Source organism: Bos javanicus, chromosome 21, assembly GCF_032452875.1.
Source record: "Bos javanicus breed banteng chromosome 21, ARS-OSU_banteng_1.0, whole genome shotgun sequence".
NCBI classification, from domain to species: domain Eukaryota; kingdom Metazoa; phylum Chordata; class Mammalia; order Artiodactyla; family Bovidae; genus Bos; species Bos javanicus.
In genome coordinates, this window is record NC_083888.1 from 57,493,102 (window position 1) to 57,519,484 (window position 26,383).

Here is a 26,383-nt window from a genome sequence, read left to right on the forward strand (position 1 = left end):
AATCCCTTATTATCCTTTTTTGTATCTGTATAATCTGTTTCTGTGTCTCTCTTTTATTTCTGATATTGATATTTTATGTCCCTCTATTTTTTCCCTGATCTGTCTGATAAGAGGTTTATCAGTTTTATTGATCTTCTCAATGACCTAACATTTGATTTTGATTATTTTCTGTTTCTATTTTATTGATTTCTGCCACTATCTGTACTGTTTCCTTCCTTTGGTTTGCTTTAGATTTATTTGCTCTTCTTTTTCTATCTTATTAGAGTGAAAGTTTATTGATTTGAGACCTTTCTTGTTTTTGAATATTGGCACAAGGCCATAAATTTCCATGTAAGCCCTATTATAGCTGCACTCCATAAATTTTGATAGGTTCAATTTTTGTTATAGTTCAGTTCAAAATATTCTCTAATTTATCTTGTAAGTTTTTTCACTGACCCAAAGTTTCTTTAGAAGTGTGTTATTTCTGAATATTTGGAAATATTTGGACCATTGTATTTATTGTTTTTGATTTCTAACTTAATTCAACTTTTGTCAGAGAACATTATCTGTATGCTTCAATATTTTGACATTGAGATTTGTTTTGTGGCCCAGAATATGGCCTTGACTGATAAACTTTCCATGAGCACTTGAAAGAATGTATATTCTGCAGTTGTTTGATGATGTGTTCAAATCTTCCACATCCTTGCTATTTTTTGTCTCTTTTTCTGTCAGTTGCTGATAAAAGCATACTGCAGTTTCTAACTGACTATGATTATGGAACTCTCTATTTTTCCCTATAAAACTGTCATATTTTGCTTCTTGTGTTTTGAGGTTCTGATACTTGGGTCCTACTCAATTATGATTGTTATGTTTCACTGTTGAATCATCCATTTTAACATGATGAACTGTTTTTTTCTATCCTTGTTAATATAGGATAGATTTGTTTTAGAATCTATTTTATCTAATATTAAGGCTATTCCAGCCTGCTTTTGTTTACTGTTTGTGTGGCATATATTTTCTATCCATTTCCTTTTAATCTTTTATAATTTCCTATTGACTTCCTAGAAACTATAATGTACATCTTTAATATCCACGGTTAACTTATAGTTAATAAGATACTACTTTATTTAAAATACAGAAATCTTGCAACCTTGTACTCTCATATCTTAATTTTATAAAGATGTTGTATGTTACATACAACACAGGACATTGTTATGACTTTTTAAGTTGTATGATTAATAAGGAAATTAAGAGCAAAAAGAAAATATAGTTTTTTATATTTACCAATAGAGTTGCCATTTCTGATGCTCTTCATTCTTTCCTGAGGATCCAAGTTTCTATCTGGTATCTTTTATCTTCAGCCCCAAAACTGCAATTGCAGAGCTGCTTATGGCCAAATTTCTTAGATTTCTTTGGTCTGAAAATGTCTTTATTTTGCTTTTATTTTTGAGTAATATTTTTTCTGAATATAGAATTCTGATTTGACAGCTTTTCTTTTTCTTTCAGTACCTTAAATTTATTAGTCGATCTGGCCTTCATGGTTTCAGGGGGGAATTCAGCCATGGGTTGTATTATGCCCATAATATGTATATAATATATTGTTTTTCTTGCTGCTTTCAAGATATACTGTTTATCTTTGATTCCAATAGTTTGATTGTCATATGGGCTTCTACTGGCATAGGCTACTAGATTTTATTTTCCTTGATGTTTGCTTATCTCTCTGTGTTTGAAAATTTCTGTCTTTTATCAAATTTGGATATCTTTGGCCATTATTTCTTTAAATATTTTTTCTGCTCCATTCTTTCCATTCTCTTTTTCTGATATTCCAATTGTTTTTTAGTCACTAAACAAGAAGATGTTTGCTTCTTGGCAGGAAAGCTATAACAAATTTAGACAGTGTGTTGAAAAGCAGAGACATTACTCTGTTGACAAAGGTCCATATAGTCAAAGCTATAGTCTTCCCAGTGGTCACGTACTGTTGTGAGAGCTGTACCATAAAAAAGGTGGAGTGCCAAAGAATTGATGCCTTCAAACTGTGGTACTGAAGACATCCTGAGAGACCCTTGGATAGCAAGGAGATCAAACCAGTCAATCCTAAAGGAAATCAGTCTGGAATATTCATTGGAAGGACTGATGCTGAAGCTGAAGCTCCAGTATTTTGTTCATCTGATGTGAACAGTTGACTCATTGGAAAAGTCCCTGATGCTGGGGAAGATTGAGAGTAGAAAGAGAAGAGGGTGTCAGAGGATGAGATGACTGGATAGCATCACTGATGCAGTGGACATGAACTTGGGCAAGTTTTGAGAGATGGTGAGGGACAGGGAGGCCTGGCGTGCCTCCCTGTCCATGGGGTTGCAAAGAGTTGGACACATCTGGGCAACTGAACAACAAGTTGCTGAATTGTGTCCAACTGTTCTGTGACCCCATAGATTGTAGCCTGCCAGGCTGCTCTGCCCATGGAATTTCCCAGGCAAGTATACTGGAGTCATTTGCCATTTCCTTCTCCAGGGGATTTTTTTGATCCATGGGTTGAACCTTCATTACCTACTTTGGCAGGCAGATTTTTTGCCACTGAGCCACTAAGGAAGCCCAATATTCCAATTGTCGTTGTTTAATTGCAAAGTCATGACCAACTCTTTGTGACCCCAAGGACTATAGCCTGCCAGGCTCCTCTGTCTATGAGATTTCCCAGGCAAGAATGCTGGAGTGGGTTGCCACTTCCTTCTCCAAGGTATCTTCCCAAAGTGAAGTGAAGTGAAGTCGCTCAGTCGTGTCTGACTCTTTGTGACCCCATGGTCTGTAGCCTACCAGGCTCCTCCTTCCATGGGATTCTCCAGGCAAGAGTACTGGAGTGGGTTGCCATTTCCTTCTCCAGGGGATCTTCCCAACCCAGGGATCGAACCTGGGTCTCCCGCATTCCAGGCAGACGCCTTAACCTCTGACCCACCAGGGAAGCCCCTTCTCCAAGGTATTTCCCAACCCAGGGATCAAACCCATGTCTTCTGCATTGCCATGAGGATTCTTTACCATTGAGCTACCAGGGAAGCCCATTCCAGTTATATACCCTTAATTTTACTGTTTGATGTTACCTAACAGGTTTGTCAGAGAAGGCAGTGTCACCCCACTCCAGTACTCTTGCCTGGAAAAATTCCATGGATGGAGGAGCCTGGTAGGCTGCAGTCCATGGGGTCGCGAAGACTCGGACACGACTGAGCGACTTCACTTTCACTTTTCACTTTCATGCTTTGGAGAAGGAAATGGCAACCCACTCCAGTGTTCTTGCTTGGAGAATCCCAGGGACGGGGGAGCCTGGTGGGCTGCCCAGAGTTGGGGTTGCACAGAGTCAGACATGACTGAAGTGACTTAGCAGCAGCAGCATTATCAAGTTAACGTACTCTTCCTTCTGTCCCATCCATTTGGCTGTTAAGTCCATCAGGTGAATTTCTTTTTTTTTATTTTTGGCCGTGCCACATGGCATACGGGATCTTATTTCCTTGACCAGGGACTGAACCCATGCTGCTTGCAGTGGAAGCACAGTCTTAACCACTGGACTGCCAGGGAAGTCTCTGAGTGAATTTTTTATTTCAGAAATTATATTTTTCAGTTCTAAAATTTCTATCTTTTTCTTTTTACTATTTTAATTTTTCTGCTGTGACTTCTTATTTCTCTGATGAGAGCTTCATGAATTGAAAGTATGTTTTGTTTTACTTCATTAAGGGTAGTTATAGTAGCTGCATGTACCTTGTCTCTCTTTCCAACCTCTGTTTCATTTAGTGATCAAACTGGACTAATTTTCTTTTCCTCTGAGAATGTGTTTTATTTTCTTGGTTCTTCATGAAAGTGAAAGTCACTCAGTTGTGTCTGACTCTTTGGGACCCCATGGACGATACAGTCCATGAAATTCTCCAGGCCAGAATACTGGAGTGGGTAGCCTTTCCCTTCTCCAGGGGATCTTCCCAACCCAGGGATTGAACCCAGGTCTCCTGCATTGCGGGCAGATTCTTTACCAGCTGAGCCACAAGGGAAGCCCAAGATTACTGGAGTGGGTAGTCTATCTTTCTCCAAGGGATCTTCCTGACCCAGGGATTGAACCAGGGTCTCCTGCATTGCAGGTGGATTCTTTACCAACGAAGCTATCAGGGAAGCCCTATGGTTCTTCATATGTTGGGTAATTTTTTATTATATCCTGGACATTGTGAATGTTGAGTTGTGAAGACTTTGGATTCTGTTATTTCCCACTGGCAAATAGTTTTTCCTGTGTTTTAGTGAGTCATTTTCTTGGCAGGGCTTGAACTGTAAAACTCTGTTGCTTATGCAGTAACTCCTTACTCTGTTCAGATCTTTTGCCTTTCACAGGGTGACTTTGAGTCTGTTTTCTACTTGTGTGGTTCAGGGTTCAGTCAGGGAGGTAGATTCCCCTACTCTCTTTAAACATTCACGGTTTGCCAGCTTTTCTTTTTGGTTTCCCCAGGCCAGAAAGCTTGTGGAGTTTTCTATGCGTTGCTCTCACCACTGTGCACATTTCATGGGCAGCAGTTAGCCCCAGGCCCGTGGAGATGGAAACTTGCTGGTATAGCTGTCTGTCTTCCATCTTCCTTAGTAGCTGTGATGCCCCCATTGGAGTCCATCTGCTTCTGTTCACTCTCTGTAGCTTCAGGTGGTTGCTTTCTCATTATGTCCAATTTTATAAGTTGTTTTCTGTGAAAGGAAGAGGGATTGATGGTAGAGGTTTATTTTATCACAATGCAAAGTCTCTTCATTTCTTTTTAATTTTTAAAAATTCCCTCTTCCTATGTTTTATTTTTTTTAAGCATTATCCATTGTGTTTATTTACTCCTGGGTTTCTACTGATTTAGTCTTCGTTTAAAAATTATTTTGTCTTTTACTTCTAATTCTCTTGAGTTCTTTTACCTGGCTCTTCACAATCTCTTTTTTCTCTCATCACCTAATTTTAGTGTGTTAATAACACAGTTTTGATCATTTTCTTTGTTTAAAAATTTTTTTTTTAATTGGAGTATAGTTGATTTATAATGTTGTGTTACTTTCTACTGTACAACAAATTGAATCAATTTCACATATACATACATCAATCATTTTCTTAATTTCTTTTAGCTTGCTTGGAAATACTGGGTTACAATTTCATCTGCTTAGTGCATGTGCATCTGCTTCTTATTCTCTTTCTCTTGTGATAAATTCATATGGAATTTTCTGTTGCTCATTTTTAAAGAAAAATAGTTTTTCTATTGATATAGTTTTAAAGACAGGAATGGTTCGGGATAACTTTAGGGCTCCTCTTCTATTTTTATTGTTTATTTTCTGATCAAAGTGATAAAAAATATGCCTGTGTACTTTCTGAGATCTATTTCCTTTGGTTTTCTTTCCCATTTTAATTTGGACTCTTCCTCCTTTGTGTCTAGTATCCTGACACAGTTCAACTGGGATTCTATTCCCAGCAGTTTCTTCTGAGCACAGAGCTTTATCTTGAGGGTAGGCTTGGTGTGTTAGTTTTTAGAATTGAGAGTCTGCTCCATCACTCTCAGATCTTATCATCTGAAGAACTCCTTCCTTGCTTTACTTCTATTTTCAGATTGGGACATCACAGTTTTCAGTGAGTGCCTATGGATGGTTCGGGAGTTTTCCAGACCAGAGGACCATCAGAGGCCCAGCTGTCTTCCTTGTGTATCTTCCATCATGAATGCTGATACTGTGGTGTGTGGCTACCAGATGATTGTCCCTATCCACTCATAATTGGTTTGCTGTGCTGCCTGGTCACTGATTTTGTTGTAGATATTGTTAGCCTGTCTTTGGGTTTGTCGCCCTCATTGACCTGTCTGTGTTTATTGGAGGGGCTTTGGATGATTTGAAACCTATGCTTTTGTCACTGGACTCTCTGGAATCCTCCTCATTTAGCATATTTAACCTGCCTCTTAAAAACCCTGTTCTCTGGTATTTAAGATCCATTTCTTGAATAAATGGCTGCTGCCTTTAGAACCAGGCTGTGATTGCTCACCCACTCTCTACATTGTGTCAAGGTGAAGTCACAGTAGACAGCAGTCCCTTTAGTCCTTTCTTCTTTTCTTTTTTCTGTTACCATGAAGAAGAGATAACCAAAACAGATACCAAGGGAGCATTTCATGCAAAGATGGGCACAATAAAGGACAGAAATGATATGGGCCTAACAGAAGCAGAAGATATTAAGAAGAGGTGGCAAGAATACACAGAAGAACTATATAAAAAAGATCTTCATGACCCAGATAATCACAATGGTATGATCACTCACCTAGAGCCAGACATCCTGGAATGCAAAGTCAAGTGGGCCTTAGGAAGCATCACTACGAACAAAGCTAGTGGAGGTGATGGAATTCCAGTTGAGCTATTTCAAATCCTAAAAGATGATGCTGTGAAAGTACTGTACTCATGCCAGCAAATTTGGAAAACTCAGCAGTGGCCACAGGACTGGAAAGGGTCAGTTTTCATTCCAGTCCCAAAGAAAGGCAATGCCAAAGAATGCTCAAACTACTGCACAATTGCACTCATCTCACACACTAGTAAAGTAATGCTCCAAATTCTTCAAGTGAGGCTTCAACAGTACATGAACCGTGAACTTCCAGATGTTCAAGCTGGATTTAGAAAAGGCAGAGAAACCAGAGATCAAATTGCCAACATCCGCTGGATCATCAAAAAAGCAAGAGAGTTCCAGAAAAACATCTATTTCTGCTTTATTGACTACGCCAAAGCCTTTGTGTGGATCACAACAAACTGTGGAAAATTCTTCAAGAGGTGGGAATACCAGACCACCTGACCTGCCTCTTGAGAAATCTATATGCAGGTCAGGAAGCAATAGTTAGAAATGGACATGGAACAACAGATTAGTTCCAAATTGGGAAAGGAGTATGTCAAGGCTGTATATTGTCACCCTGCTTATTTAACTTATATGCAGAGTACATAATGAGAAATGCTGGGCTGGAGGAAGCACAAGCTGGAATCAAGATTGCCGGGAGAAATATCAATAACCTCAGATATGCAGATGATACCACCCTTATGGCAGAAAGCAAAGAAATAAAGAGCCTCTTGATGAAAGTGAAAGAGGAGAGTGAAAAAGTTGGCTTAAAACTCAACATTCAGAAAACTAAGATCATGGCATCCAGTCCCATCACTTCATGGCAAATAGATGGGGAAACAGTGGAAACAGTGACAGACTTAATTTTGGGGGGTCCAAAATCACTGCAGATGGTGACTGCAGCCATGAAATTAAAAGATGCTTGCTCCTTGGAAGATAAGTTATGACCAACCTAGACAGCATTTTATAAAGCAGAGACATTGCTTTGCCCATAAAGGTCCATTTAGTCAAAGCTATGGTTTTTCCAGTAGTCATGCATGGATGTGAGAGTTGGACCATAAAGAAAGCTGAGCACTGAAGAATTGATGCTTTTGAACTGTGGTGTTGGAGAAGACTCTTGATTCCCTTGGATTGTAAGGAGATCCATCCAGTCCATCCTAGAGGAAATCAGTCCTGAATATTCATTGGAAGGAATTATGCTGAATCTGAAACTCCAATACTTTGGCCACCTGATGTGAAGAACTGTCTCATTTGAAAAGACCTGTATGTGGGAAAAGATTGAAGGTGGGAGTAGAAGGGGATGACAGAGCATGAGATGGTTGGATGGCATCACTGACTTGATGGACATGAGTTTGAGTAAGCTCTGGGATTTGGTGATGGACAGGGAAGCCTGGCGTGCTGCAGTCCATGGGGTTGCAAGAACTGAACTGAACTGACAAAAATCTGTAAATATGGGGGCCTCCTGATCAATGGCAACATTGAACTTTCCTTATCCCACTAGGCTTAGGCTTGCTGTTCGGTTTTGTGAAATGAAAAAAAACTATGTTTATATACACTGTATACATGCTCAGGGGATGAAACTATAAAGAAATGCAAAGGAATGATTCAGAAAAGTTAAAAAAGTATTTACCTTCATGATGAGTGAGAGGGATAAAAATAGAGATAGATAGCTGTAAGATTCAGGAAATGTTCTTTTAATCTGGGTGGTAGTTACATGAGTGTGCATTTATTGTTATTTAAAAATCTGTATATATAAATTTATGTCCACTTTCATAACATCAAGATAAGCTATGTAGAATCTCTGGAAAACAGTGTGAATTCAATATCCTTCTACCCCTATTCAGAATTTCTTTTGGGGGCATCACTGAGCAAGGTCAGGAGTGAGTCCAGAAACAGAAGTGTTCACCAGAGTTGGGGATTTTGTTGGATGCAGAAATGTGAGCCAGGTACTGGACCTCTGTCGAAAGTATGATTGGTGAGGGAGTTACTCTGTATTTTCTGCTTAAATTCAACATGACCAACACCTAGCTCTTAGATGCAGGTCAAAGAACCCTTCTTTGGTAGCAAAAACAGTGTTTTTAGCTGTTCTAGGAGACTGTGGAAGAGAGTAGGCACTTGGCTGGGTCAAGAACAAAGAAGAATCTGGGGCCCACTCACACAGGCCTTCTGGCTTGGGTCGAAACCAGTACATAAGGTGAGGGGTTCTTTGTGATGACAGCCTTTAACACTCTGTGTTGGACCGCAGTGCTCTGGCCTGGTTGCCCTGGATGCCTGATGTATACTTGGGTCTTTCCAGGAGAAGGGATGAATGGGAAATAAATCTTTTGAAACTGTGAATTGGAAGGACTGATCCTGAAGCTGAAACTCCAATACTTTGGCCACCTGATGTGAAGAACTGACTCATTGGAAAAGATCCTGATGCTGGGAAAGATTGAAGGCAGGAGGAGAAAGGGATGACAGAGGATGAGATGGTTGGATGGCATCACCGACTTGATGGACATGAGTTTGAGCAACTCCAGGAACTGGTGATGGACAGGGAAGCTTGGCATGCTGCAGTCCATGGGGCTGCCAAGAGTTGGACACTGCTGAGCGATGGAACTGAACTAAACTGAAGCATGTCTTTATTTTTGATTTATAGTTGACCTGAACAATAATTTATTGAGAATAATTTTTTTCTCAGAGTTTTAAAGGTGTTGCTTCATTATTGTCTTGATTCAAATGTTGCTTTTGGGAAGTCCAAAATTCCTGATCTTTCCTAGGTGATATAACTTAAAAAAATCTCTAGAGACATGTGGAACTTTGTTTGTCCTCAGTTTCTGACATTTCATAAAAAGATGTGCTTTATTCTATGCCGACTTTTATTCACTTTGATGTATGTTTTTAATCTGGCATTTTCTAAATTTTTAAAAATTAATTTTGTTAATTTTTTAGCCCTTCTGGTTTTGCTATTTCTTTTCCCCTCAAGTTCCTTTTATTCTCATGTCGGATCTCTGGATTGATCATTTCTCTCTTACTTTGTCTCTGTCTTTTTGCTGAACTTTGGGAAATTTCCTCAACTGCATCTTCTAGCCCTAATATTGAGTATTGATTATTTATTTCTGGGATCATGTTTTTAATTTGTAAGAGCTCTTTTCTGTTTTTTGTTCTCTGTATATTGCCTTTTTTTTTTTACAGCACCTCAATATTCATCTGTGGTAGAGTCTCTCATATTCTGATATTAATAACAGGTTTTTAAAAAAGGTTTTATTCTCCTACATAGATTCCTTTTCTCCGAGTTGATTTTTCTGTTTCTTCACTTTGTCCTCCATGCCAGAGGCTTTCTTTCTGATGGCTGGCCATCCTTTGCTATCTATTCACTGATTACAGGTTGGGACTGAGGAGCTGACCTGAGCATGTCGGTGGCCCTTTACTGGGGAAACCCCTTTTGTCACTGTGTGTCTTTAGTTTTTTCCTCTTTGACTGGTCAGAGTCACAGAAGGAAGGAGTGAGAAAGAGGCTTCTAATCTCCAGCTTGAAGAGTAAGAGTCGCTGCTAGCTGTGTGTGGGGTGCGGGGGCAGAGGTTAGCTTATTCACTGTTCAGTATTCACACTTCACAGAAACACCAGTTCCTCATGTTTAAGTGAGTTACCCTGGTCTTCAACTGTGTTTGGTTTCTTCCACTTCTGAGACCCTCTGGTATATCTTCTCTTTAGGCAATAAACTTAAGAAGATCTGCTAAGTTGGCGAGAGGTAGGGAGAGAATTTAGGGATCTAACTGTTTTGTAAACAGCTTTCAACCAATTCCTCCTTTTTTTTTTTCCTTTTCTTTTGGCTGTGTATGCAGAATGTGGGATCCTAATACCCCAACCAGGTATAAAACCCATGCCCCCTGTATTGGGAACTCAGAGTCTTAACCACTGGACCGTCAGGGAAACCTCTTAATCCCCAGCTTTTTTTTTTTTTTTAATTTATTTTTTTTTACTTTCTTTTTTTTTTTTATTTAATTTTATTTTATTTTTAAACTTTACATAATTGTATTAGTTTTGCCAAATGGGGATGAGGAACACATGTATACCTGTGGCGGATTCATTTTGATATTTGGCAAAACTAATCCCCAGCTTTTAAAGTTCCTATTCCTGTACTCCCCCACCCCCTCCACTCCCAGTTCCAGAGCTAACTAGAGCTGGCAGTTCCATGACTTCTGAGAATCCTGAGATGCTCATTGTTGTTTCTCAGCTTTCCTCACTGCCGGCCTGGGATTGGATTTTTTTCGATCTGCCAAGTCAATGGCTACTTGTCTGTTGGTTTTCAAGCTTCCAGAATTATGTCGCAGTGTGTCTTCTTACCGCTTGTCCCTTTCTTCTTGTGTTAAAACAATTCTTCTACTGTAGTTTGGTAGCGTTTCAGATGTGCCTGATTTAGATGTTTGTGTTCGCTTTTGTAGTCTTTTTTGTTTTGTTTTGTTTTGAATGCACCACAAGGCATGTGGGATTTTATTTCCTCCACTAGCGAGTGAACCTCATCCCAGCACCAGAAATGCAGTCTTAACCACTGGACCATCAAGGAAGTCCTTCGCCTTTGTAATCTTAACCTAGAAGCTTTCTCCCACGTTTTCGTGTCTACTGTCTTCTCATTCTTTATGTCTTAAATATAATCTCTTCTGAGAGGTCTTCCGAAACCACTAGGGGGGCATTCCTTAGCCTTTTCTTTTTTCTCTGTTTTAGCTCCCATCTCTTTATAGACCTTTGAAGATATTTTTTATACTTTCTGTTCATCTTTCACTCTTTACCATAAGCAGCATCAAGGGCTGTAGCTTTAATTTTTATTTTTTAGCTTTTTCATACACTGTCACATATTCAGTATTTGGCACATAGTTCAGGAAGAGAAGGGGACAACAGAGGATGAGATGGTTGGTTGGCATCACCGACTCAATGGACATGGGTCTGGGTAGACTCCGGCAGTTGGTGATGGACAGGGGGGCCTGGTGTGCTGCAGTTCATGGGGGTCACAAAAAGTCGGGCACAACTGAGTGACTGAACTGAACTGAAATATCCGCTGAGTGAGTGAAAGGACAAGGTACACATAGGCATGAATTTTTAAGCTTGATAGCAATGCTCTCAGGTTTTACATATGTAGGAAAAGAGCGGGGAAATAAAATAGCTCCTAACTCATTGGATTGTTGTGAGGCTTACAAATATTAAGAGGAGAAAGTGCTTAGAACAGTGCCTTGCACATAGGAAATACTACAGAAATGTTGTATTTTTAAGAGTCTTAAAAAAAAGAGTCTCTAAAGAGTTATCAGTTTATATTTAAATATTGTTTTATGATGGAATGAATTGTTTTTTTCTTTAAGGTATTTTTAAAAATGTATTTTAATTGGAGGGGAATTGCTTTACCATGTGGTGTTGGTTTCTGCCATACAGCAGTGTGAATCAGTCATAAATAATACATGTGTTCCCTCCCTATTGACGAATTATTCTTGAGTATTGTGTAGTATGTTCTGAGTCATAGCATATCTGAATTTTAACTCCAGGTTGATCATGAATCTCAGTTTGGACTGTAACACTATCATGGAAGAGAATGTACTTTACCATGAAGGTAGGAGCCCAGGTATTTTCAAGTTTGTCCATATAGCCAGACACTTAAATTTCAGGACACTGCTGTCTATACTTCAGGTTCTTGTTTAGGCAGTTCCAAAATATCTGCACCTTCTAAAGGAGTATAATACATTTTTGGTACAATCACTTAAAAAAAAATAGAGCCACATTGATTGGATAGGTGGTTGATAATTCAGTTTGATTTAAAAACTTAAAGAATGATTCATTGTCATCAACTGCAGCATATCTCTGAAATTATTTAATTTCTACCCAATAACTCCTTAGTTCCTGAAAAATTTGTAATTATAAAGAGCTCAGTACAATTTAGCAACGAGAGTTAAAATATTCTTTGGTTTTCTTCTGCTAAATCTGTATGTCTAGATTGATACTTCCTTGAAAAAATCAGTAATACTCTTGTTCCCCTCTGTCCTTGCAGTTTCAAGTACAGTACTCAGATGTCTCATCACATCAGAAAGAAAGCACAGGCTTATGAGTCACTCTGTGGTTTGGTTTGGGTGGGAAGTGCTTAAAACTTGGCCTCTTGATTCTTCAATTTCAAAATCTTGATCTGAGGAAGCTACCCAGTAAACTTCTAAAAAACAAGTTTCTGTCACCTAACCTGATTGTACTAAAATAAAATAGAGATTCATATTCCATTTCAAATGTTACTAATATCCAACAAGCACTCAACTTCAAGAAGATTCGCCATCTTTGTCACTTTCTCCATCACAATGTGAAATAAATGACTTCCACTGTTCCTAGCACAAGCTCTCCTGATCAACAGTGCGATAGGAACCAAACAGCAATCCATCTTCTTTTTCCGCTTGAATAAATTATTTCCCCCCTTTTCTTTATTTCCAGTGCCCCATTTCTGACAAATGAATTGTTTCCATGTTAAGGTGTTTTCCAGTTGGCAAGTGGTCAGGTCCTACTAATTCATGCCTGAAAACCTTGGATGATTTTATGTACCTATGTGGGTTTTAAAAAATATGCTAAAAAGTGTATGGTGGGCCACAACGTTTTCAACTGTTTCTCTTTATAGGTGACATATAAGTGCTCTATTATTTATCTCCTCGGTGACCTTGGGCAAGTTATTTAACCTCTCTAAGCCTTGCTTTTCTTACTGGTAGTATGGGAATAATAATGATAACAAAAGAACTATTATTTTTATATTTACTGGCACAAAGTAAACAATCAGAATTTAGAATTATTATTGTGACTGTGACCCAGAGGATGAAGATGACATCTTTTTTAATCACGGATTTACCCATGTCACAAGGTGCCTGGTACACAGTGTGTGTTCAATCAACAATATCTGCTGCTGCTGCTGCTGCTAAGTCACTTCAGTCGTGTCCGTGTCTGTGCGACCCCATAGACGGCAGCCCACCAGGTTCCCCTGTCCGTGGGATTTTCCAGGCAAGAATACTGGAGCGGGGTGCCATTGCCTTCTCCGAACAATATCTGATAAATGACTAGAAACACTAGTATCTTTCCCTTCACCTTTGCTGCTTAATGTTTGCTTAATGTCTAAAATTCCTTAGAACACCTTTTCACAAGTTAACTGCTCAAAAAAAATGTAACAAATAATGCATGTGGAAATGCTTTGAAAAATGTAAATGGCTAAGCAAATATGATTGATGATGATGATATGATGATGATGGTGGTGGTGCTGGTGGTGCTGGAATCACTTGCCTGAGAATGGGAGTGTTTGCTGACCTCTCCTGTCTGCTGAAAGTGCCAGATAAAGTTTGCCTCCCGGAACTAAAACTGACTGAAGATTATACATGTAAGTATAAGAATATTTGGAAGAATTAACAATGAGATTTGTGATATATGACATCCTTTTGCTTTTGAGGGGAGAGTTGACTGTTTTGGCTCTCAAAATATGTGTGTCCTTTCCTGTCACCCTTTATTTGTTTCTTTTATGAAGTTTTGGTTTCAGTTCAAGAGGATGACCTTCCTCAAAGAAGGAGGATCATTCTTAGATTATGACTCTGCAAAGAACTCTGGTTCCTCGTTAGAACTCCCAAGCCATGTGCTGTTGCATTGTTCTCCCCACATCTCTATTTCTGAATATGTTTCTTATTAGCTGTATATATTCTTTAAAAAGGACGAGTTTCTGGATATAGAACTGGATTTCAGTACCAACTGCAGATACTATATTGTCTGTGTATGTGGATGTGTGTGGATGTGTATAGGGGATTATACTTGATTTTGTTGATGAAAGATCACTGCTGTATTTTCCTTACTCTATAGATCATTCTGTTTTGAGAGACAGAGTATTGGCTTGGGAAGGCGGATGGAGAAGGATCTCACATGTAATTGCTAATTTTAGCAATTTATTATCTACTATGTGCTAGTCATTGTGCTAAGTAGTTTATATATGTAATATTTAAAAATCTTATATCAACCCTGTGAGAGCTATCATTATCCCCATTTTATAGGTTACGAAATTGAGGCTCAGAGTCTTAGAAGAGGCAGTGAGTCAGTAATTACAGCATTTAGTAATGAGTGCTATCACAGAAGGAAGCCCTGTGTGCTGTGAAAGTGCTGATAAGATCATTTAATGCAGCTTGTGGTAGGGAGGATTAGTTATCTACAGCAGAAGTGGTTAGAGTTGATATTTGGAATTCTTGGGAGGTGGTCAGTCAGGGAAGCACGGGTTGCATTTCTGTAGAGAGAATAGCATGTGAAAACCCATGACAGGATGAGAGCATCGTGAGTTGGAGTTTTTGCACGTCAGTATGGCTGAAGTATGGTTCATAGGGAAGAAACGGGAGATGGAGCTCGACAGATGAGTAGGAATTGATTCACCCTGGACTCCATGTGCTAAGTTAATTATCTGGATTTTGACTAGCAGGAAATGAGGAAGATTTTGCATGTTGGAAAGATCACTCTGTCATGTTAAAAAAGAATCAGAAAAGAATCAGTCTAGATATGATGGCAATAATCTAAGAAAGAAATATTCAGGCTTGAATTCATGTGATGTAAGTGTAGATGGAGAAGAGAGTTGATTTTAGAGATTATTTCTAGATAGAACCAATTGGGTCAAGCAGTTGAATCTATTGGACACAAGAAACACCTTGAGAGGCTCAAAAATAGTAAGTTAAGACAGATCTGTAGGGTGATTAACGAGAGTGTCTGGTTCCTTACTGATCCTCTAATCATGAGAAGAAATGAAAAAGGAACCAGGCATAATTTTTACTTTAACCATTGAGGTGAATATTTATAGCAATCCAAATTTGTGAAGTATGTCCAAATACTCCGTATTTGTATCTGTCATTTTTCAATGAAAGGTGAAATTGAAAAGAAGATGAATAGTTTCAAAGGAAGCAATGACATCAAATCCATAAAGTCTTAGACTTTATGTAATGGAAGAGAAAATCAATGAAAAATAAGATGAAATTAGAATATATGCTTTCAGATGTACAACATAAATAATCAACTTTTGCAAAGAATGTGGATGTATTATTTTAATTTCTCATTTGACAAAAACAGAACAAGACAAAAAAGCAAACAAGAACCCCTGAAGCTTAGAGATATTAAATGGTTGACTGAGGTCACACCTAGCTGTAGGTGAGAATTCACTGCATCCTAGAGCTTTCTGCAGGACACTGTGATGATTCCACCTCATGTACCCGGCATGTTAGGGTCCAAGTCATGAAGAATAAAAGAAGTGGCTCCTTTGAAGAAAAGAAATGAGCAAATACTGCCAAAACAGTGAAGAACCTATGAAAATCTTGGGAATATATAAAGTGAAATGATTGTTTGGAGTTCTATGAAATGAAAAATGAGGGGAAAATAAATCAGGAAGAAGTGTTCTTTATTATTTACATGTTGTACAATTTTTTTTCCTGGAACTTGCTTATTTGTATGTGGGAGACGTGGGTTTGATCCTTGGGTTGGGAAGATCCCCTGGAGGAGGGCATGGCAACCTATTCAGTATTCTTGCCTGGAGAATCCCCATGGACAGAGGAGCTTGGCAGGCTGAAGTCCATGCGGATGCAAAGAGTTGGACACGACTGAGCAACTAAGCACAGCACATAAATGATACTAGAATTTTAAGGAATTTATTTAAAGGATATTGATACAATATAGCTGACATTTAAAATTTTAACTCATTTCAACCCTGTGTTAAGGTGACCATCTTTTTGTGCCCAGAGTTGTAAGAAGTTCTAAGGGCATTACAAATGAGATATATATATATGAGTTCTGTCCTCAACAATCTCAAGGGAAACTAGATGTGCAAACATGAAACTAATTTAGAACAATCCAGAACAGTTTATTACCAGTGATCAATTAATATAATAAAGTGGCAAAATTTTTGAGGCCGATGGTGAGTGCTTTGAGTCGTCAGGAAGGGAAGGAAGAGATAAGTGTCTGGAGTCAGCCAGAAGGCTTTTTAAATGGAATGATTCTTAAGATGGGTCTTCAAGAATTAAAGGGGTTTAGTTTTTCAAGGAGGAAAGTCTGGGGCTAGTGAAGTAAGCAAGTTTCATTTCATGTTTCCTAAAAAAATAAACAGATTTAATCTAATATTTCATCTGTTCACTCTAATATAACTTAGTGGAATACTGGAAACAACTTAATGTCAAAAAATAAAATAGGGGAAGTGTCAAAATGTCATGCCCTATCATATTTAATAATTATACATCGTTAAACTAGTAAAAATAATAAAGGAACAGTGTGACATTGTGGGGAAGCCTGACTTGCAACCAGTTAAACTGTTAGTTCTACTACTTACTGACTCAGTGGTAAAGAACCCACCCGCCAGCTCAGGAAATGCAGAAGACACAGGTTTGATCCCTAGGTCTGGAAGATCTGGAGGAGGAAATGGCAACACTCCAGTATTCCTGCCTGGGAAAATTTCATGGACAGAGGAGCCTGGCGGTCTATAATCCACAGGGTCACAAAAGAGTCAAACACGACTTAGCAACTAAACAACAAGATACACATATACTTCAGTTCAGTTGCTCAGTCGTGTCCGACTCTTTGCCACCCCATGGAGTGCAGCACGCCAGGCTTCCCTGTCTATCACCAACTCCTGGAGCTTGCTCAAACTCATGTTCATCGAGTCGGTGATGCCAGCCAACCATCTCATCCTCTGTAGTCCGCTTCTCCTTCTGCTTTCAATCTTTCCCAGCATCAGGGTCTTTTCCAATGAGTCAGTTCTTCACATCAGGTGGCCAAAGTATTGGAGTTTCAGCTTCAGCATCAGTCCTTCCAATGAATATTCGGGATTGATTTCCTTTAGGATTGACTGGTTGGATCTCCTTGCAGTCCAAGGGACTCTCAAATTTTCTACAACACCACAACTCAAAAGCATCAACATATACACTATTGGTATATAAAGAGATACTGTCTTTCTGAAGGGAAATGTCTCAATTCTTACATAAAGCTTTAAAATGAGTATTTCCTGTTGACTCAGCAATTCTACAGTTAAAAACTTATTCTAAGGAAAAAAGATGTGTGTATACATTTAAAAAGATATTCTTTGCAGTATTGAATAGAATAGTAAAAATAACCCCATATTTCACAAATAGATGATTGCTAAAATAAATTATGGTTCACTTACATAAAGAACAATTACAAAGCTATTAAAATGCTGATGTAGAAATGTATTTCTGATATAGAAAGTAAGGAAAGAAGATTCTAAAACTATATACAGTATAACTTCATTTTTGTAAGTGTATGTTTATGCAGAGAAAATTTTCTGGAAGGATAATATACCCAAACTGTTGTCTCTGAATAGTGGGCCATTAGGTGATTTTTATCTTCTTCATTGTACTTACCCAAATCTTTTACTTTTATGGTAATAAGCATAGATAATTAAAAATTTAAAAGTATGAATGGATCATTACTTAAAATACTTAGAGACATAAAAAAATGATTAAGATTTAAAGAAAAACACGTTGTTTATTTTTGTTAAAGTATTTTTATACCAATCCCTAAAATGAATGACTGAATTTTGCTTCTGTGGCTTTTTCTTTCAAAATGTAGCACTTTTCAAGATGTTAGGGACAGGATGAATCATGAAGAAGCAGAGAGCAGAGATTAGACTCATGTTTGCCTGGATGAAAATCATCACTTTTTAGGCTCCCCTTTCTTGTTTTCTTCATTTTCATCACTGTTTTAAGTGTTGGCTTCCTTGGCTGTTTTCATAAAGAAACTTTAACTCAGTTAGCCTCTGCAAACAGCCGCTTTGTGCCTCCCTCTTGCTCTTCCTTTCACTCTTACTGCTGCTGCTAAGTCGCTGCAGTCGTGTCCAACTAGCACCCAGCAAATTCAGCACTCACTAGTTACTAGTCACGGGGCATATACAGTGTTGAACAGGAGACATAGTTCTCAGAGTCTACTGTCCACTTGGGAGAGATAGTCAAGATAGCAGTCACCCAAGTAATTAAATATTTAAGAATTGTGCTAACTACTGTGAAAAAAAATAAGGTGTTGTGAGAGAGGAAAATGGGGGTGGAGTAGAGGGAATCAATTTTGACACAAGATCTTCATGGGTAAGTGACATTTAAAGTCAGCCTTGAGGCATAAGAAGATGTTAGACAAAATGTGGAAGGAAAACCATGGTAAGTAGAGGGTTAGGGTTAGATTGTAAAGATTTTCAGGCAAAAAATATCTTTGTGTGTTAAAGAAACTGGGGCAAAAGTCAGTATGCCTGGCCCTTCTGGTATGACAGCCTGGAAGATAAACAAGGGCCTGGTTAAGGGTTTTGGATTTTATTCTGAGGGCAATGGACAGCCTCTGAGAGATTTGCATGAAGCAGTTTATAGTTTTTAAAATAATTCTTTGGCTCCTCAGAGGAAAAAGAACTGGAGAGAGGCAAGAAACAGAAAGGTGAATACGGAGGCTTTGAGAATTGATCAGGAAATGATGGTGCCCAGTGGTGATAGTGAAGATAAGGAACAGAAGACAGATGGAGGTGTATTTTAGTAGTCACATTGATAGGACTAGGTGGCAGATTGATTAGGAGTAGGGGACAGGGAATAGGAGCTGTTGATTACGCTTTGCTGGGGTGACTTGGTGGATTACATGGATGGTGGTGAAGGAAGGGATAAGGGTTCAGCATTGCATGTTTTACTGTGCAGTATCCGTAAGAGAAATTGAATAGATAAGATCTATTACTCAGAAGAATGACCTATCTGGGATGGAGATATGCTTTTAAGAGTCATTGGTACAGACAGTGCTTTAAGGCCTTTGGATGGAGGGAATTGTGGAGAGAATATTGAGAGAGGAACGGAGAATCTGATTCCTAAGGAATTCCAACATTTTAGCATCAAGTAATAGGGCAGGTGGCAGGGATACATCAGGGTGGCAGGAGAAGACTAAGAGAATGTGGTTGTCAGGGAAACCAATGGGAGGTTTTCAAGGAAGGAGGCATTGGCTGAATGTGCTGAAAGGCCTAGTTAAAGGATGATTGGAAAAGGAGGGAGATGGGAGGGAGGTTCAAGAGGGAGGGGACGTATGTATACCTGTGGCTGATTCATGATGATGTTTGGCAGAAACCAACAGAATTCTGTAAAGCAGTTATCCTTCAACTAAAAAATAAATAAATTAAAAAAAAAGCAAGTGCCTGTTGGATTTGGCAACATGGAGGCTCTAGATGATGGTGGGAAAAGCAGATTCAGTGCAGTGGCACAGGTGGAAGCCAGACTGGAATGAGTAGAAGTAAGAATAAAAAGCGCTGGAGAGATGAGAGAGTGTACACAACTCTTTATCATCTTAGTTCTGAAGTGAGGCCAACAGCTGGAAGGGATTGTCAAGTCAAGGGAGAGTTTTTTGGTTTCCCTTTGACAAGGGAGATTTTAAAGTTTATTTGGATGGTATGGACATGATTTAGTAGGGAGGGAGAAATTAATGATGTAGGGGAGACGACTGATGAGTGGAGGGCATTCGTGGTGGGATTGATGTTGAATGTGTACTAGAGTTACTACGCTAAGTTATCGACATAGTAAGTGATTTATTATTCACAATAGCCCCGTGAAGTTGGTATGATTATTCCCATTTTACAGATGAGGAAACTGGGATTGAGTAGAGAGAGAACCAAATTCTTAGTCCAGAACTGTTTGATTTCAGAACTCAGACTCTTAGCATTTGCCTCTGCTCTAGAGGTCCACAACCTCCAGGATCTAATGCCTGATGATCTGAGGTGGAGCTGATGTTATCGTTACAGAACTAAAGTGCACAATAAATGTAACTCACTTGAATTATCCCGGAACCGTCCCCCCACCCCGGTCCATGGAAAAATTGTCTTCCATAAAACCAGTCCCTGGTGCTAAAAAGGTTGGGGACCACTGCTCTTAGAGGACTTCCTCTAACATGGTATTTTAGTCAACTTGCCAGGGCTGTCATAACGAAGCATCACAGACAGGATGGTGTGCATGACAGAAATTAATTTTCTTGCCTCCTGGAGGCCAGAAGTCCAAGACCAAGGTGTTGACAGGTTTGGTTTCTCCTGAGGACTGTCTCCTTGGCTTGCAAATGGCTGTCTTTTCATTGTGTCCTCATATGGCCCTTTCTCTGTGCACACACGTATCTGGTGTCTCTCCTGGGCTCTCATCTCTTCTTCTTATAAAGACACCAGTCGGCTTGGATGAGAGCCCACATTAAGAGCCTCATTTTAATTTAATTACCTCTTTAAAGGCCTTATTTCCAAGTACAGTGACATTTTGAGATTAGGACTTCAACATGTGAATTCTGGGAGACAAAATTCCATCCAAAGCAGATGGGTTCTGTTTTCTTAAAGTGTAAGGAAAAGAGTGGGCCTGGGGGCTAATTTTGAAAAGTGTGGGGAGGACTGAAATAGAGATTGAAGAGGGTGAAAGGGGGAGCTTTCTAGAGAAGTGTAACCCCAGGGTCAGGTGAGACTAGAGATGATTTGTTTACATCCAACAACCCAATTATCTAAGATTCTGCAGCAAAATTCAGGCTGCAGCTGCTAAGTCACTTCAGTTGTGTCCGACTCTGTGCGACCCCATAGATGGCAGCCCATCAGGCTCCCCAGCCCTGGGATTCTCCAGGCAAGAACACTGGAGTGGGTTGCCATTTCCTTCTCCAATGCATGAAAGTGAAAAGTCAAAGTGAAGTCACTCAGTCGTATCCGACTCTTAGTGACCCCATGGACTGCAGCCTACCAGGCTCCTCCATCCATGGGATTTTCCAGGCAAGAGTACTGGAGTTGGGTGCCATTGCCTTCTCCGAATATTCAGGCACACAGGTGGAATAAAGTATATGAAATCTGAGCTGCCACGTGGCTACTGTTATTTCAGCCAAACGGCCATCTTTTGTGTGCACAGTTTGAACGTAAATGAGTTTCACTTACATTCTGAGCACAATTACAAATTGCTGTATGTCAGGGACCTTTCTGGCTGTTCTCAAATAGTAGAAAACATGAAAGTTAAATAATCTATAATTGCTAGGATTTTGTTGCATTCACCAATGAGCAAATTAGCTTGAAAATTTTGCCAACTGGTTCTGTTAAAAAAAATTGTCTTTAATGATTAGTCATCATTATTTTTGTTCTTTCTCTCCCCCTTCTTTCTTCCTGTTTTTCCCCGTCTTCACTCATCAATTTATTGAATACCTACTAGTTGTCTGGCATTAGGGGTAAAAGGAGTCCATAATCTAGTGTGGGAGACAGGTATATACGCAATAGAACCTCAAGTGATAGTGCTGTAATTAAAGTAATAATTCGTTTGTTCATTTAACCTGCAAATATATTGAGTGTCTGTTAAGAGCCAAGCACTGTGTTCGGCTTGGGATAGAGACATGAGTAAGGTAAAATTTTTACCGTCAAGGAATTTATAACCTGATATAGAAAAAGAAACAGGTAAGTAAACAAAAGCAATACAACGGAATGCTTATAAAATGTTACGAGATCTCAGGGAAAGGAGTGACTCTGTCTATGCATTCCTTTGCATGTTTGGTTACCCATTGAAAAGAGTCATTGCTGCATTTTAATGAAAGGAACTGTAAAAAGCATATGCATTCATTTCACATTTTTGAATGCTGGCTGTCATTGTGTAGTGAAAGTTTTGTAGTTCCTGAATAACAAGCAAGCTTTGACTTGGGAGATCTATAACTTTTCTCCTCATTTAGCTTATTGTCCCAAACCTGCACTATCAACACCTTTTTAAGGCGATAGAATGATTAATGATATTCCTGAAATACTCGACAGAAACCTGCTGAATGTTAAGACTTGATAAGTCAGAGTAGCAAAGCGTTACTGTGATGGGGGGTGTGGAGAAAGCATCTGCTGGCCTAGCAAATGTCTGATTCTTGAAACTCAGAACTATGTATTAATGTAGGGGTTCCCTGTAATTTTTTTAAAAAAGATGATGAAAAGATGATGATCAAAAAGACTGAGAAGAAAATGGATTTTTGTAAATTATGTAATTGAAACCCTTCCACTATCATCTATTTTTACTGTATCTCAGGAAAAAAAAAACTTACAACCAAATACTTATTGGGGTTAATTGAGACAATGGATATAAACTTGTTGCTTTTTTCAGAGGTGATGTGTTATATAAACTCAAGGTGCTATTTGCAATGTAGACAATTTTGTGGGAAAATGTTAGCCATATTATGGAAATAGTGCAGATAGGAGAAGGAAGAAGAGGCAAATCTGATAAATGGTATATGAGATTTAGGATGAATGATTAATCCAACTGCAGCTGAAGATTGCTTTGATGTCATGCAATGAACATGCACAATCTGCATATCGACTTCACTTCAGATGGTGTTCAAGAGTATGTCATAGTGGAAAGAGCCTTGGATGGGAGTCAGGGTCTGTAAGTTCTAGTCTAGCTCAGCTGCTGACTACCAATGTGCCTTGTTTTCCCCACCTTTAACATTACGTGGTTATGGGAAAAGATCTCTAAGATCCTTCTAGTTCTATTTCATCATTCTGTGATTCTACGTCCCATGCCTATCAAAAGCATTTGACTTTCTTCAAGTTGCTGAAGCCAGCATTTCAGTTAGAATGCATCCAGGAGCTTGTTTCCATGGGCTGTTGGGAACCACAAGGCCTTGCTTCTCCAGCACTTGATATGTCTTCTGTTAACTGCTGACAGTGAGCCATACCATCTAAAAGGCCCCTTGGGTAGCCTTAAAGATTGAAAGGACAGTGGACACTGTTGAGAGCTCTGTGGAAGAGGAGACCTGAGAGACGTTGATCATCATGGCCCCTTGGGATTTGCAAAGAGGAATGACTAGAACTGGGCCATTCACGGCAGCCAGGTCAAAGGTCAGGTCAGGAATGTGGACAATGCTGATGACTCCAGGTAGGTCTAGGAGGGTAAATAAGCCTATTTAGTCCCTCCTGAGTCTTGAGAAGATCTGGGCTGCCAAGCTCAGAAAGCTATGAGGAAGTCTCCTGATTCATGAAATTCCTTGGAAGAAAAACGTGACATTCCTTTTTTGTAATTTATTATCATCCAATTATTGTATTCTTACTAGTACTCACCAAGTTAATCTACTTTAACAATTCTCACAGTTCAAACATTGCTACACACTTTATGATCACTTATTGAGTTATAAATCTGGTTTTTATTGACGGTATTGTGCAGTGGATTCCCTATGTTTTAGGATTTTTAGTGTTGTTCAAAGACATTTGAGTTTTCTCTAGTTTTAGTTAAGTATAATTCTTGGGCATTCCGGGCAGCTCAGCTGATAAAGAATCCACCTGCAATGCAGGAGACCCCAGTTCAATTCCTGGGAAGTTCCCCTGGAGAAGGGATAGGCTACCCACTCCAGTATTCATGGGCTTCCCTGGTGGCTCAGATGGTAAAGAATCCACCTGCAATGTGGGAGGGAGACCTTCTTCAATGTGAGAGAACTTCTCTGGTGGCAGATATATATCCACTATTATTTTGCTAATAATAGGCTAACAGGGATGATTATAAGATGATTTGGAGTATTGCCTTTCTTAGTTATAAAAAGTAATGGCTAATTTGTGAATAGAATGTTAAGCCAGATAACTAAAAATAATTTTGTGTGCTGAATACAATTACAAGTAATTAAAGGGCTTTTATAACTGTCTCCATCATAGAATTCCAGTAAAAATGTACATATTTTTCTTAAGATACTGATTAAATTCCTGTGCTGCATGCCTAATACATATTACAAGATGATTCTTCTTCTTCTTCTTTTTTGCTTTTATCTAGTTGCTTCCAAGATCCGGTACTTACAGGAATATCATAACCGGGTCCTCCACAACATTTATCCTGTACCTTCAGGAACAGATATTGCAAACACCCTGAAATACTTTTCTCAGACCTTGTTAAGGTAAGCTTTAAAATATCCTGTACTTTGAAAGAATTCTTAGGTAGTTCTGCTGAATTGATTGGGACTTAAATTTTTATTGAACTGAAAGTTTTAAAGGGCTTTATGTTTTCTAGTGCTCTGCCAGAAGAGTCTGAACTCAAGCTTTCTGGGTGTGTATATAGCAGATGAGATCAGAGGCCTAAGTGAAATAAATGGCTACTGCCTGCTTTCCTCAGTTGAACATCTTTTCAAGAGATTCATATGGTGATGCAAGTTATGTTTGCCACTAATATAGAGTGGGATTAAAAGGAGAACCTATATTGCTTATAATGAAGAACAGAAAACACTAATGGTCTTAAAGAAAATCAGAATTATGAAGCATTTTAAGTTCATTAGCAGTATTTCCTATTTCTCAGAGTATCACTTATGATGATACAATTATTTTTAATCCATGTAACACTTCAAGTGTTCAATATGCTTTACAATCTACACGAAGGGCAGGAACAAAACCATGGCAGCCCTTTTTCTATTGTCTGCTTTGACTATAAGGTAGAGACAGGAGGAACCCATCTGCCTCACAATTCTTAATAGGGAAACAACAAAACAACAATGGCTAGTCATGTCCAACCCTTTGGGACCCCATGGACTGTACCCTGCCAGGCACCTCTGTCTGCAATTCTCTAGGCAAGGATACTGGAGTGGGTTGCCATTCTGTCCTCCAGGGGATCTTCCTGACCCAGGGATAGAACCCAGGTCCTCCCACATTGTGGGCAGATTCTTTACCATCTGAGCCACCAGGGAAGCCAGGGAAGCACTAGGGAAAACAGGCAGGCAAAGGTGAGCCTTTCAGGTAAAGACTTAGTTGTCGGGGACATAATATCGAAGAGATGAGAGATTAGATCCTAAAGCTTTATCTCTCTCATTATTATGATCTTCATGCTCCAAATCTGATTTGGGAAATGTTTCTTTCAGGTCTATTAAGAGCAAAAGTTTTGTAGGACATGTATTAGGGAAAGGCTACCATCTCAGAAAAGCCATCATGGCACTGGACTTCCTAGAAGTTTGAGGCAAAGCCTCTGGGGGCTGAGAAGGTTGCGGGAGTGGAGGGGTGGGGATGAACACTGTAGAAAGAAGCCTTACTGGGTCAAGTCAGCTTCTAGTCTTCAGTGCCCCGATCTCTGTGTTCTTCTTTGAAATGTCTCTTCTTTAGCATCCTTAGTGTCCCTGTGCTGTGTTAAATGGATTCTGTTTGTCAAATTTGTAGATTTCTTACTTGCATAGTAAGTTTAGGACCTTGTTACAGACATTTCTCTTCCAATGGCAGTGGAGTAATTAGCTCAGTTTTCACAGTAATAATCAGATAAGGTTGTGCACCAAAGCATCTGATTCTGTTCTCTTAAATTCTCCTTTTGTCTTTGAGGTCAGGGTTCTCAATGGGAAACACTTTCCTTTATCACAAATTATGAAAGCTCTCTAAGTGAGAGACACTTTTCAGTAGGAAGCAAATTCTGAATTCCATTTGCAAAGAAACTGTGATATCCTATTTGGCACTTCAAAGCTTGCTGCTTAGGTCTTAGTCACGGTGCCAAAAAATTAAGAAATTTAGCATATTGAAGTCATTTTGCAAGACATGAGGATTCTATTTTCTTGAGTAAGGGATAATTAGAATATGATCATGGATAGTAACATTTTAATGGTGAAACTGGTATTAAAACAGTTTGTTCAAGTGGCTACTGAAAAAGATTCAATAAAACTGAGTCCCTCAAAGGGAGACAACATCAACAATCACTGCAAATGGTAGTACTAATCCATTAGCTCTTATTATTATAGCTGTATTTATATAGCTATTATTATCACAGCAATATTATAATACACAATAGTAATCATATGTTAAGTACTGTTCTAAGCACTTTACATCTCATTTAACCCCTCATAATAATTCTATGAAAGAAGTATACTATTATAGCCATTCTACATATAATGACATAGTGGTTAAATAAATTGCTCCAAGTTACATATCTGGCAAACACTGGAACTAGGATTTGACCCTGGGACTCCTAAGCCACAGTATACGCTTTGAACAGTTACACTATGCTTCTTCTCCTTATTATTGCTAGCTATCATATTCCAGTGGTACTTCTTTAGTAAAAACTTGGTTTGGCCTTTGGGAATGCTGGCATCCATTCAGTTCAGTTCAGTTCAATTGCTCAGTTG

General features: G+C 39.0%; 1 protein-coding gene across 5 annotated transcripts in view; it reads left to right on the forward strand.

Moving 5' to 3' along the window:
- Nucleotides 1-26,383, forward strand: part of UNC79 (unc-79 homolog, NALCN channel complex subunit) — a 283,506-nt gene that overhangs the window by 26,398 nt on the left and 230,725 nt on the right. For all 5 annotated transcript variants that reach the window (XM_061395152.1, XM_061395155.1, XM_061395153.1 and 2 more), the window contains exon 2: nt 24,070-24,190. In XM_061395152.1, coding sequence (XP_061251136.1) covers nt 24,070-24,190 — 121 coding nt within the window. The remainder of the gene's footprint in view (nt 1-24,069; nt 24,191-26,383) is intronic.